At 44.8% G+C, this 14,049-nt stretch overlaps 1 protein-coding gene across 14 annotated transcripts in view; it reads right to left on the bottom strand.

The window, feature by feature from the left end:
• The window catches only part of KIF21A (kinesin family member 21A), a 118,465-nt gene that overhangs the window by 16,676 nt on the left and 87,740 nt on the right, over positions 1 to 14,049 (bottom strand). For 8 of the 14 annotated variants that reach the window (XM_077338203.1, XM_077338205.1, XM_077338204.1 and 5 more), the window contains 4 exons: positions 13,760 to 13,971; positions 7,900 to 8,010; positions 7,221 to 7,349; positions 5,843 to 5,881 (listed from right to left, as the gene is read on the bottom strand). In XM_077338203.1, the coding sequence (XP_077194318.1) occupies positions 5,843 to 5,881; positions 7,221 to 7,349; positions 7,900 to 8,010; positions 13,760 to 13,971 (491 nt within the window). The remainder of the gene's footprint in view (positions 1 to 5,842; positions 5,882 to 7,220; positions 7,350 to 7,899; positions 8,011 to 13,759; positions 13,972 to 14,049) is intronic. The other 6 variants (XM_077338209.1, XM_077338212.1, XM_077338214.1 and 3 more) reach the window with 3 other exon arrangements.

Below are 14,049 nucleotides of genomic sequence, written 5' to 3'. Positions count from 1 at the left end.
TATCAGGACCACAGTACGAATCCAGAAAGAGCTTCAGCCTTCCCTCCTGCTGCATTTTCCCAGCCTGAGATAGCTGGGAGAGGATGCCACTGGGCCTGTTGTGGAAATTTACCTGCAGCCCAGGGAATATGCAAGTTTCCCTAAATATTGGCTGTTTCAAACTGGGGAAATGGAACAAATGCTAATACTAATCAGGTCAGGGAATGCATCACCCATTGGTGGCTAGGCCGGACCGTTCTTCCAGACCAACCACAGCCTTTAAGAATTACTGGGCAAGCACCAGAATGCTCAAACCAGAGACAGTTGGGGGAGGTATTGCATGCAATTAGAATAGTGTGCCTTCTGCAGCCCAGCTCAGCCCACCCTCCTATGACTAAATTATGCGCCAACAAAACATATTATTAACTATAATAATAGATTTTATGTTAAGATAACTTTTTTGTTTGGAGTGAGGAAATAAGTGCCAGGAGGCAGAACATAGAGGTGTTATACCCTCACTGCTCTGCAACAACTAATCTCATGGGTACCAAATGAAGCCTTATTGTTTGACATGCTAATAGCAATCTCAGTGCCATTGATCCTTGATGAAGCAATGAATATTAGACAGGACTGAGCTCATGACAGCAAAAACAGGACTGATCTAGAGCAACAGAATGCCCTTTACACATTTTCACAAGTCAACTATTGGGGTACAAAGGATGGGTCTGGGGTGACACAGTCAGATCTGAGTTTCTTGTTCTTCCCAACTGCTGGTGCTAGTTTTGGACCATGTGGGAATGGAAAAGGGGCTCCAGCCTTCCTCCAGTACCATTCTCCAGACCTGAAACTACACTGGGGGGGGTGCTACTGATTTCACTGGGAAACCCCATGTAATCCCAATAAACACCTGGCCCAGGATCATTTAAGATTGGATGCAGGAGGGGGGCTGAAGGCAACTCTTCCATGTGTACTATGATTCCAATCCATATTAAGCTCCAAATGCAAGGTAGCTGAGGTAAATCTGCAATTTATGTTTTGTTGTTACACAGGGTATGGATCCAAACCATGGTTGCCAGAATCCCAGTAGAAGACAGGCCCCACCACCAATCAGGTGGCCACTGAGGAGCAACTTATCCCCCCAAAGAGGGAGACCCATCCAATGTGTCTAAATCACTGCCCACATGACCCAGAAGTGACATCACATCTGGTGACGCTCTGGTAATTGGGCAAAAACTCTATGATAGAAACTATCTTTATGGCTTATGACAGAATATAACTTTGCAATATTTTCTAGATTTTACTGGAACAGAATATATGATCAAATTCCACATCTTGACTTTAATATATTGCAATGATCTTTAATGCATAGCAATATGGAAGGACAGATGGAAATGTCTATATTGGCAATGATTGATGATTTTCTCCTTTCTGAGTTTGACTGTGCTACTTTAAAAACTATCTCTAAGCTAAGGAACAAGACAGCCTATTAAAATGTTGGTTAAAAAAATTTCTTAGATTATTTTATACCTCCCTCCCATATGGTTCAGGGCGATTTACATGAAACGCTGTGGGATATTACACAGAACGTAAAAATATATATCATAGTCATAACACAACACAACAATAACAGTTCCAACAGTAGTTCTAAGATCAACAGAATTCACAACAGGTTTGATTGAACAATACTTTAACAGGGACAACAACTTTAACAAGAACTCCTAGGGAGGTCAGGTTGGATTCAGGTCATGGAGGGGTGTTTGAGGAGGGACCAGTGAATGGATATTCATGGATTGGTCAGCCTCAAGCTTTCCCATCAAGGTGAGGAGGGAACTCCCCGGCTGGCTCCGCAGAGCTGACACAGGCGTGTGGTGTTCCTGCAGGGCGATTATGCACGGCATTGGCCTGACCCAGCCCCCGCTGGCACCCGCAGGATCCCAGGGAACATGGGAAATTCCGTGTTCCCTTGCTGCGGGTCTTCCTGGCACTGTGCTGTGCCAGGGCTGGGATGGCGGCAGCATCATCCACAATTGGGGCTGCCCTGCTGCTGCCATCCCAGATTTCCTGCCCCATGCATAATTGGTCTGTGAGACTAATCTTCTTGATAGGCTTGTGGTGTGTGTAAAATGGAAGAAAATATAATGGTTTGCTGCCTTGAGCTCCTTGGACAAAAGGCAGAATAAAAAGAAAAAATATTTACTATAATTTTGAACATTTTATTCCACCTCATCTCCTTAAACTCCAGAATAATAAATTCAACTGAATTTTCCTTTTCACAGACATACATATTGTATTTATATCCTGCCTTTCAGTATAAAAACTAATGACACAGTAGAACAATAGAACAAGCGAGTATGATTTTAGATGTTACTGCAAATAGCGGCTGCGGCTCAGCGCGGCCGCCATTGACGCCGCAGGGGCGCCCCCGGGATGACGTGGCTCGAAGTGCGGCTGAAGATGGGCGGGGCAGCTGGCCTATAAAAGGCCAAGCACAAGGCTGCCCGCCCTCTTCCCTCCCAGCCGCTCACTGGAACAGACACCTGCCCTCCCTCCCCGTGTTTTCAAAAAAAAAATTTTTTTCTCGTTGCAGCTGCGGGTATGCTTGGTAGTGAGCCTGTTGGTAGGGAGCCCGCCTGCATGTGGGGTCCCTGAGGTGGGGGGTCTCATTAAGGAGACCGGCAGTGCCCCGGGCGCAGCCTACCCGGCTGGGAGGCCAGGGGTCCAGGGGGCCAAGAGGCGGGGGGACCCGATGGAGGCGGACGCCCGTTGGGTCTCTTGCAGCCACTTCCCTGGGATTCCGCGGCGGAAGGCATCCCATCCTCCCGGCTGGGAGTGAGGAGTGGAGCCGGAGCGCCGTGGTTCATGGCAGGCAGCCGGACGGCTGATGGGGTCAGGCTCGCTCACCAGCATACGGCCAACCCTCCGTTTGAGGTTGGTCTGTTAATAAAAGGCTGCGGCCATGTTATTTGCCAAAACTGGAGTCGTGTCATCACTAGGTTAGTCGTCACCTGCCAGTCAATAGACCTCTGTTGGTAATATTGTGGTTTCAGAGATTTTCACTTGTAGTTTTCATGATCAATTTTACTTTATTTTCTAATTCTTATGTTACATTCTGTAATTAGTTTTGAGTACCTCAGTGGTAGAAAGTGCCATCAAGTCATTGCTAACTAATGGCGATCCCATAAAATTTTCAAGGCAAGAGATGAACAGAAGTGGTTTATGATTGCCTGTCTCTGATGAGTGATCCTGAACTTTCTTGGTGGCCTCCCATCGGAGTACTAACCAAGGTCAGCGCTGTTTAGCTTCCAAGATCTGATGAGATCAAGCCTAGATCAAGCGAGCGCCAAAGCCCATGGCAGACAGTGCCACAGCACGGAGGGGAAGGGTGCCAGCAGCATGACAGCACTAAGACCACCCCTCCCCTCCATGCCGCGGCGTTGGCCGCTTCGGGCTTCGGTGCTCGCTGAAGGGGCCGAAGCGCGCAATCCTAGAACACAATTTCCTCCTAAGACAGGAGGACAGAAAACATTTTTGTGTGTAATAGCTCTCTCTGGAGATTTTCACAGGGGGGATATTTCACACACAGAAATCTGAGGCTATAAACTTTCCCTATAGGGACACTCACTTTCACAGAAATGAAAGCATACCTGAGTATTTAACCTAATTGAGGTTAGAAGAACAAAAATCACTTCAGATGTAAGTACCACTTTGGGTTCTATTAGCAGAAGTATTTGCATCCGTGACACAATAAGAGGAGTTAAGCAACAGAAGTTAAGACTGGAGAACACTAGTGTTTTCAAAAGTTGTGGCAGGCAAGAAAATTAAAATTGCTTTTCAAATATTAATTATAAATTGCTTAAAAGGCTTCTTCGGGGCCCATTATGCACGGCCGCTGAAACAGCGATTTCGGGTCACATGGAAAACGCAGAGGGGGAAGACCGGTTATGCACGGGGCGATCCCGGTGCCACTTCTGGTTGCGCCCCCGTCACCTGGAAGCTGCACTTTCTTCCGCGTTTCGCGAATGCGGCTTTTTCGGCAGCATACATCAAAGCTGCGGCCGGTTGCAGCCGGCTCCGTGCGTTATCGGTGATTTTAGTCGCCGCCATTCCACCCCAAATGTGCGCTAAAACCCCCGCGCATAATGGGTCCGGGTGAAGAAAATTTGACTCCCCATCTTTTAAAAACATATCATCATCATCATCACTATAATTATCATTGTCATTATTACTGCTGCCTTTTCCTGTCCAGTTAAGGGCAGCTCACAACAAATAGAAACAATAAATTAATACATATAATAAAATATTAATTTGACAGATTAAGTAAAACTATGTAAAATCTCTCTCTCTCTCTCTCTGTATATATATATATACACACACACACACACACACACACACACACATACATATATATACACAAACATATATATACATATATACACAATACCTTGTAGAGGAGAGCTACCTGTTGTTGAGAGGTTTAGTGGGTTGGATGGGGGGGGGGGGTAGATGGATTCTCAACTAGGAAAACCAGTATTTTAGATGCTATTTCCTGGCTTCAATTATAGACCCGGTGGGACAGCTCAGCCTTACAAGTCCTGCAGAACTGTTTTAAATTCCACAGGGCCCTGATCTCATTAGGTAGAGTGTTCCACCACCATGTCAGATATGCTACAAGCTCGTTGGCTGAAACCAGGGCCCATTCTGCACACATAGGATAATGCACTTTCAATGTGCTTTGGCAGCTGGATTTTCCTGTGCGGAACAGGAAAATCAACTTCTAAAAAGCACTGAAACTGCATTATCTATTGTGTGCAGACTAGGCCCTGGCATTACTTTCAGCAACAAAGACAGAGCAAAAAGCACATGAAACAAATGCTGGCAGAGCGTAATGTTTTGTAAGGTGAATTGATTTAGAATAAAGAGAGGAGGGTATATCCCCAAAATGCCTACCAATGGCTGCTTGAGATGAGTCAGTCAAGCAAACTACACTAACACTTGCCTTAATTAGGGAATTCAAATTTACATGTGGGCTGTTCCATCTGTCCCAAGAGAAGGAACAGATTTTTACACCCCGAGAAAGGCACACATGGGTTTGCTTCTTCAGTATAAATAGGGCAGCTGTTGAAGGCAGGAGAGTTTACCTATGCATATCAAAATCCCTGCACCAGAAATATACAACTGAATTAGGCTGTATCTGCATATCCAAAGGCACAACCTGACCACAGGGGTAACAGAAATAGAACTCCCTCATGTCTCAATGAACAGGTATCTTTTTAACATCCCGTTAGCTTCTGAAAAAGAAGCTATTGTTGTAGATAAGACATGAAAACTTGGAATATGCTGCCTCTGGAGTCAATCAGTTCTGCTTTCAGAACTGGTAGTCTGTTCTACAGTGAACAAACAACACAGCAGAACCCCCTGATTTCTGCTGCACACTTCAAGCAGAGCTTTTATATATCTCCACAAAACAAACTGTATCAACTAATCAATTCTAAGACAAACATCTGGCAAAAATAAATAAATTTAAAAAACTGGATAGGCTTCATTAAAACAACAACAACTAAACAAGAAACAAAACCAAGCCAAAAAAGCATTGCCCCTATAAAAAAGAATTCATGCTGGACCAAAAACAAAAAAACAAACAAAAAAACCCACAACCTAAAATCAAATACTTGGCATGTCTAACAAGAAAAGGCTGGCTTTAAAAACAAATTTTAAAGATGCAAGGAATGTATGAATGTATTGGGCACACTACATTTAAAAATCCATGCAGAAAAAAAGTTAGTGAACAGGAAAAAAAATACAGTCAGGGTATTAAAGCAAACCACTATGAGTCCAGAAGACGGAAAGGAGGAAGAGCGAGTACCTGTGTACCTCCGACAGAGAGGAATCACTTTCATCAGACCTACAATGAACCATGGTGAGATTGTGAGGAAAAAGAATACAGGTATCAGCAGGGTAAAGATTCCATTTAAAAAGAACGAACAACAGCAGTGGCTCACATAAGGGAGCAAAGACTGAGCAGCCTCCCCATGGTTCAGTAAATTTAAGGGGAGGGAAGGAAACAGCATAAAATGCTGTCTCCCCCCCAGACACAAATACTGCTCCTGTCAGATTTAGAGCCTCTTGTGCCGGCCACTTTCCAAATGAAACACAAAAACAGGATCCAATGGCCGCTGTCTGAGCACTTGCTCTTGGGTTGATTTTTATTTGCATTATATGACAGAAGGGGGACGGCGGAAGGGGGGGCACAACCTTTCAATCCCAAGTTTTCTAGTCTAGTGCAAAATAAAGAGTTAACCTCCAAACACTGCATGGGTTTTAAATGCTTTGCCATCGTTTTAAATTCTCATATGTATATATATATATTAAAAACAAATATGCATACCGTTCAAAGGACACTGCATCCTTCATTTGTATAGCAAATCAAACATACTGAGCAGCCTGAGTTTGATTTGCAGTTGCAGCCATCACAGCCCAAAGCCTTATATTGCAGTTAGTGTGACCCAACTTGAGAACTACCAAAGCGTCCTGAAAAAGCTAACATTAATGGCTATAAGCATTGGCTGCAAGTACTGAGAGGCTTGTAAGCAACTGTCAGGACTTTGTCCAGCAACTGCAGACTGCAGGGGGAACCGTTAGAATCAAGGCAGCAGAAAGAACAGCAACAGGAAAGAAAGAAGAGCAGCCTGCAGTGCCACAACTGGAAGCAGAGAGTTAAAGCATCGTTTGGTAGTATCCGAAGTTTGGCAGTCTTGCAATGAAGATTCTGGATCAACTCAGACTTGTCACCCCTCATTGAAGCAATATTGAGATTTTTTTCCCCCTTCTAAATATATTAACACTGTTGCTCTACCTTGGGGGGTGTTTGCATCAGTGCACCAAACACCCGTAACACCCTCCCCATGGGTGTATGTATGCCTTAAGTGTATTAACACTGGCGTTGTAGTGCTTGGCAGCATAGGAACCCTTGAAGAGTCTGCCCATCTTAAGTCACACAGAACACAGATCCCGCTTATAGATTAGAGGAACAGAAGCGGAAGAAATATAGTGCCACCAGAGAACACTACTCAGAAGCCATTTGGCAAATGGGGGCACAGCCACAAGAGAAACCACAGTTGTGTTTTCCTTTGCTGACATGAGAGGGCCAGAGCATTTATGTCAGTGGGGATGAATCAGGCCAGTGGGTGCTTTATGCATATTCATGCTTTGGGGGATCTGGGTCTTTCTCCTTTGCAACTTACTTATCCTGCTGAACTGATGTGTTTCCCTGAGAAACAGTAAGACGGCTAAAAACATTCAGTTCATTACGGGGCCGGCTTGGTGGGGAACAAGGAGGTGAGAGGCTAGCTTCTGAAGTTCCAGAATCTGAGCTACAAGAAAAAAATGGAGCATTAAAAGCCTCTTCTTTTTTAAAAAACCCAAACTTTAAAAAAGGTAAAATGAATTGTTAGAGAGGTTAAAATGAATGAAAACATGCCTCAGAACAAACCTGCTGATGCCTGCTTGCTTAAATCAAGAAATGCAGTCTACATGCTTCCCTAAGCAGAACGTAATCAATCATTGCCTTTCCACAGGAGGAAAATGCTGCTGACCACAAGATGGCAGCACAAGCAAACTTTTTATTACTATTAAAAAATCTAAGCAAGACATAGGAAAAGTCAGTGCACCTAAAATGAAGGCAATATCCACAATAGAAACAGTCAAGATTTAATCCCTCCCCTCCAAAAAGGGAGGGAAAAGTGAGGCTTATTCAAAAAACAAGCCATTGCTAGTGCACCCACTCATGTTTTGAGGGCAGCCTCAAAAACAGGTAATGCAGAAACCAATCACCAAAGAAAAACTACTTGACCGCTAACAATCAACTGGACACTAGTTCAATGAATGAATGAATGTATTGCAGGCAGAATTAAAGGATCTTACTGTTTTTGCTCTTTGGACTTTGGTTTGTCGGAAGATTTCTCAAAGGCCTTTCTCTTTGATAATGGTGAGGGTTCTGGTATTTTCTTTTCTGTCAGAGACGGCTGTCTTGACCTAAGGCAAGAAGAAAATAGTTTCAGAGGGTGGCCATGTTGGCCTTCTGGAGAGGGCCCAGGTAGTCTTACAGTGTCTGTGTAAACAGTGTCCCTTGTAAAGCTACATTCTACTTTTATCCCCACCCTATGAGCAGCCCCAACACACGCAGGCCATATGCAGTTTATATTAGTGTTGCTATCAAGTGATAACTTCAAGATTTCAATGGAGGCATTTATATATATTCATCTGAAAATTAGAACTGACTCACAAATGTATTGTAATACTGGTTGGTGTCTGAATGTTTCAACTGAGTCTACTGGAAAGCATGCATTTAAAGTGGTTGATCACAAAGTTTGTGTTATAATAATGACTTATAAATCACTGAGTCATAAATGATGCAGGTGTGAGTGAGCCCAGCATGTTGACTGTGGTATACTTGAACACATCAGCATTTTTGTCACAAAGGGATAAGAGTCTGGTACACAGTCACAGTGACCTGATTCAGGAATGTTGAGGGTTTCAATGCAATTAAGACCTCATTTGCACTGAAATGGTAAATTTGTGCCTTGACTATCTTTAGTCTGCAGATGAAGGACTTGCATCACAGAATGATCCTTGAAAAAAACGACGCAGGAGCATACGTATCAACAAGAAGCATTCTGCCAGACCAATATACCTCAAAATACTTTATTGATATTTTTAGGATAGAAAATCTGTCAGTGAAATCAAAGAGAAGGTTGAGTGCAGACTGCCTTGCTGGAAAGCATTCAAACGATTTTTTTAAGCATTTTTTGAGGAGTGGGATTTAGCCCCCACCTGAGGTGTGAATAATCCAGACCCAGATTCTACCACCATGACAACTAGACTTAACACTCAGGCCTTACGTGCTCATACTTTCAAAACCTAAGAAAATAACAGCAGAATATTATTTTCCAAAGGGATGCATCAACCCAATTTTCTAAATGTCAGTGATGTGGCATCCTTGCTGCAGACTTAGGTTTGATTAATGCCTGGAATGGAAACCAGCAAAGAACCCTATGTATGCTGCACTGTCATCTTTGTACATATAATGAAATAAAACATCCACAAGTGAATAAATACGCGGCAGTAAATAGGATGGGAAAGCAAAACTTATGATCATAAACATTAATACAGAATAGCCTTTGTTCCTATAGTTTCTTATATGTTTTTCAACAAGTTGTGTCCCAAGACAGTGGTCCCCAACCTGCGGTCTGCGGCCCGATGCCAGGCCGTGAAGGCCAGGGCGCCGGGCCACGGTTCCCTCTCCCCGCCCCCCCCCCGCAGTAAAAAACTTCCCCGGGCCGCAAGCTTGCGGCCCAGGAAGCTTCTTACTGCGGGGGGGGGGGGGGAGGGAATCAGGGCCACGCCGCACATCGCGCATGTACGGCCCGGCTGCACACGCGCACATGCGTGGCCGAAATCGCGCATGCGCGATACTTTTGTGCATGCGCGCATGTGCGAAAGTGCCGCACATGCGTGATTCGGCTGTGCATCGCTCGTGTGCGCTGCACGGGCGGAGCAGTTGCCCCGCCGGTCCCCAGACGGAAAAAGGTTGGGGACCACTTTCCCAAGACGCAATTCTCACACATGCAGCTTCAAATGGGGCAAAAAGGGGAGGGGGGAGGTAGAAGCTGAACTGGACCCTCACAGACATAGAACACAATTCTTTGACAATCCTGCTAAGAAGGCAAACTGGGCCTGGGAACACACAATTAAATGCTGGGGATATATAGGCAACTCTTATAAACGTAGGGATGGCAGCCTCCACATAGGACCTGTAGACCTCCTGGAATTACAGACTAGTCTGGAATTACAGACTACAGTTGCCCTCGAGAAAATGAATGCCTTGGTGGGTGGTCTGTATCATGCTGTACCTCACTGAGGTCCCTCTCCTCGTTAAGCTCCCACATCTCCACAAGTCTCCCAACCTGGATTTGCCAACCCTCTATACATGCCCTTATTTAAAATATATCTTGCCCTTCTGTCCTGTAAATCAGTGGTCCCCAACCCCTGGTCCGGGGACCGGGACCGGTCCGTAGATCAGTCAGTGCCAGGCCGCAGCTCCTCCTCGTCCTCCTCCCCGGCTGCTGCCTCGGGGGCTGCCCTGCCACTCTGCTGGCAGCTCACCTTCGGTGGTTTCCAGTGGCCGCCATGGCTGGGGCTCCTCCTTAGTATGGCACTGTAAAGTAAAATTGTCGAGCGTTGACCGGTCCTCGGTGATAAAAAGGTTGGGGACCACTGCTGTAAATGATCTCCAGAATAGTGCTTCTAGATTGCAGCCCCTACTGGCACTCTCCTGTTTCTGTCGATTTATATCTGCAAATCAATTTCCTCTTGAACTTTGATCTATGAAACACAACTGTGTCCGCACACATTGCTTTCTTCTAGGACACTAAGGGGTTCTTTAAAATGTATGGATAAGGTCAGTTGGTTCATTCTCGCCTTCCCATTTCCAACTTCTAGCTCCTATTTTTTTAAGGCCCTGTGCCATTCATTTAAGCAAGGAACTTTTATCTGTAACCCACCCCCTTTTTGTTTTTGTTTTGTATTTTTCCACATCAAGGCTGAGAGGAGGAATTGCAAATATTTTTCACTGCTGAATAGGGATAAGGGATGTAAAGGTAGACAGGGATAATGGCACGATGGTTTCACCCTAGTGGTGTCTGTGGATCCAGCCATCGCTGTTTGTACCCAGACTCATTTTTGCAGCACTGCAAATCTGATTTACAAAGAGATCTGTTTAAAATCATCTAGATTTTCATAATGCTCTAGCAATAGATCTTTCTAGAGCAGATGGTTAATTTATCAGTTAACAGTGCCCTGCAGCAAATCATCAGACTGGCTTTAAAATGACAAATGCATTTCAGTTCATATCTCATGATGTAAATAATAACTGTGTCAGTTTGCCAACATGTATCAACCATTCAAACATAATCATATTCAAAAGAAGGACACATCAAAGACAAAGGGTTCTTTGAAACTGGAGCTGTGAAGCTTATAATATATACCTCATATAGGATGTTGCTTTCAAATCCTGGATTCATTGGGAGCTAGATCAGAACCATCCAACTGAGACAAACTAAAGAGAAGACTTCCCCCACCCCCAGATAGGCTTTTAAAACATTCTGAAATTTTAAAATATATCTATTTTTAATTTTGCAGTCTTACATGTAAGCATGCTCTTTTGAGCACTTACTCATCTAGCAAGAATCTTAACATAATATCCACATACACAATACATCACTATACAAGCAGCATTTATATTCTGCTAGGTCATTGTTCTTCCCATTTTATATCCCAGCATCCAAGAGAAGTGCTAGATTGTAGGCCTTTCATCTTTAGTGTATGTAATACTGTTATCTGCCCTGAGCCAGTGTGCACTACAACAGTGGTCTCCAACCTTTTTATCACCGGGGACCAGTCAACACTTGACAATTTTACTGAGGTCTGGGGGGGGGGTAGTCTTTTGCCGAAGGACATCACCGCTGCCGCCTGAGCCCCTGCTCCACTTGCTTTCCCACCGGCACCCCTGACTTCCCGCCGCCCACTGGGAGGCACTGCCAGCAGCAGTTGTGTGATGCCATGCCAAGGGGGAGCCCCAGCCATGGCGGCTGCTGGAGAGCACCAAAGGTTAGCCAGTGGCAGAGTGGCAGGGCAGCCCCCGAGGCAGCAGCCGTGGAGAAGGAAGCACCACGGCCCGGTACCAACTGATCCACAGACCGGTACCGGTCTCCGGACCGGGGGTTGGGGACCACTGCACTACAACATGCAAAAACAGCTCATGAAAACAAAAGCTCAAAAATCTTTGCCAAGCTACTTTCCACCTGCAAGAGAAAAGGCATGGGGCCTCAAATCTTCGCCATTGCCTGTGGAAGAGAAGCTTTGGGGGAAAGTGACTGAAGCTGAAAAACAGCCGATGGGGAAAATGTTAAACAGCTTGTCATTCTCTACCAGCTGTTCTTCCATTCAGCCCTGCAGTTTTTTTTTTAGAATATTGGTATGCATATAATATCTACTTTGGCCATCAGATGCATATTATTAGGGAGGTTTCAGACAGACAACCCTGAATCTACCATCAAAAGATCACAAGACTAGGTACAGTCAACCACAGCTCCATGGTTAGTGTGACCATTTTACAGACTTTCACCTACAACATTCAGGTATTACTTAAAGCACACTTCATTTCCCTCTAGCTTAAGAAAGCAGCTGCAAAATATAAAAACAATGCTTACAAGGAAGCCAAATAAACTTGAGTTCATGCACAAACATCCAAAATTTAGGCATCACCACTTTGTTTAGGTTACGATTATGTTTATCAACACTTCAAAACTGCAGACTTAGTTACCTGAATCCTGAATTCCACTTGATTATTTTTAAGGTCTGAAGCTCCAAAAACAATATTGCACAAACAGTGCCAAGATAAGCAGGATTCCTAGGTTACTCTCATTATCACATGCTGTTTAAAGCAGTGGTCCCCAACCTTTCTGAGGTTGGGGACTGGCAGGGCATCGGGGCGCGGCCTGCGGCCCGCGCAGGCCACGGCCACACATCGGCCGCACCTGTGCATCGAGCCGCACCCACGCATCGGGCCGCACTCGCGGGCCGTGCCCACGGGCCATGCCCGCGCATTGGGCCGCGCCCGCATGGGCGCGGCCGGCCCTGCTTCCCTCTCCCCGCCCTCCCGCAGTAAGAAGCTTCACGGGCTGTAAGCTTGCGGCCTGGGAAGTTTTTTACTGCGGGGAGGGGGGTGGGGAGAGGGAGCCGCAGCCCGGCGCCATAGCCTTCACGGCCCGGCAGCGGGCCGCGGCCCGCAGGTTGGGGGCCACTGCTTTAAAGCATTCCTTCAGACAAAATCAGTAAAGCCAAGACTGTCCATTAACAATGCCAGCCAGGGAAACTCTGTGGTTTATTTTTACCACAAGCAACATGCATAAAATACTGCAAATTGTTAGAATTCATTCTGCACCACTGCAAAAAAAAAAAAAAGCTCTATTGCAGATGGAATCTAAGAAAGCATACACATTTTGCAGTGCTAATCATTAGACTATTTGCAACCATTTGGATACATTTGCCAAGTACTCTGCATAAATGGCAAGAGGGGTAAGTGCAAAGGACGTGCAGTATAATGGGGGATGGCTGTAGGTCAATACATTACATGGGAAAACTCCTGAAAAAAATCTAAGTAGAGGTCTAAATGTTAGAAATAATTTATACTAGGAATTAAATGCCATCAAAAAACCTCCCTTTAGAGGAACATGAGTAAGCGTGCTGTTTTCCTGAGCTATTATCTATATCTTTCAAATGCTTGAAGTGAAAGCAAGCAACATGCGTAGAGCCTCCAAACCCTGGCAAATCCTTGAAAAATGTTTTCACTTGGAGACCATTTGTATAACCCGCTACTTACAGAGACTATCAGAGATGCTGGTTAACTATTAAATTTGATAGCATTATTAAATCATTTTAGTCTATTTTTCATGGATATAAGTATTCTCCTATATAGTTTTACACAGAAAAGGGATTTGTGTTCCATAAAAAGCAGTTTGTTAACGATAATCCATTAAAAATCCCAATACAAAGAAATTAAACAGTACTATACATTTAGCCCTCCCTGTGAGGGCTGCCCAGTGGAAGTAGGATGTTCCAGATGTCCAGCATCCTCTTTATAATGCTTTAATAGTCTACTGGGAGTTAGTGACGTGCATTGTTAGGAAGCCACAGAGAAGTTAGCACATTGTGCCAAACTTACATGCTGCCAATCTTAGAAGGCAAGCTTGATGGAGAAGGAGCAACCTCTCTATCCTTAGACTCTCTCATATCGGTGCTCATTCCACCTTCCTGAGCTTCTGCCACAGATGCAAGAGAGCCAGCCAAAGCCATGTCCCCTGTGCCAGTGTCAGAGGTCAAATCATTGCTATCAGCATAAAGCAATTCCATCTGAGTTGTGGTTCTACGGCGTGCCTGAAGAAATTGAAGAAAGAAAGAGAGGGAAAGAACACTTTTGCATGCAGCTGAAAGCCATTTATTCAAGCAGGGAAT

The sequence above is a fragment of the Paroedura picta genome, chromosome 5, assembly GCF_049243985.1.
Source record: "Paroedura picta isolate Pp20150507F chromosome 5, Ppicta_v3.0, whole genome shotgun sequence".
Taxonomy (NCBI): domain Eukaryota; kingdom Metazoa; phylum Chordata; class Lepidosauria; order Squamata; family Gekkonidae; genus Paroedura; species Paroedura picta.
Note: the sequence above shows the minus strand (reverse complement) of the source record. Positions and strands in the feature narration are given on the sequence as shown.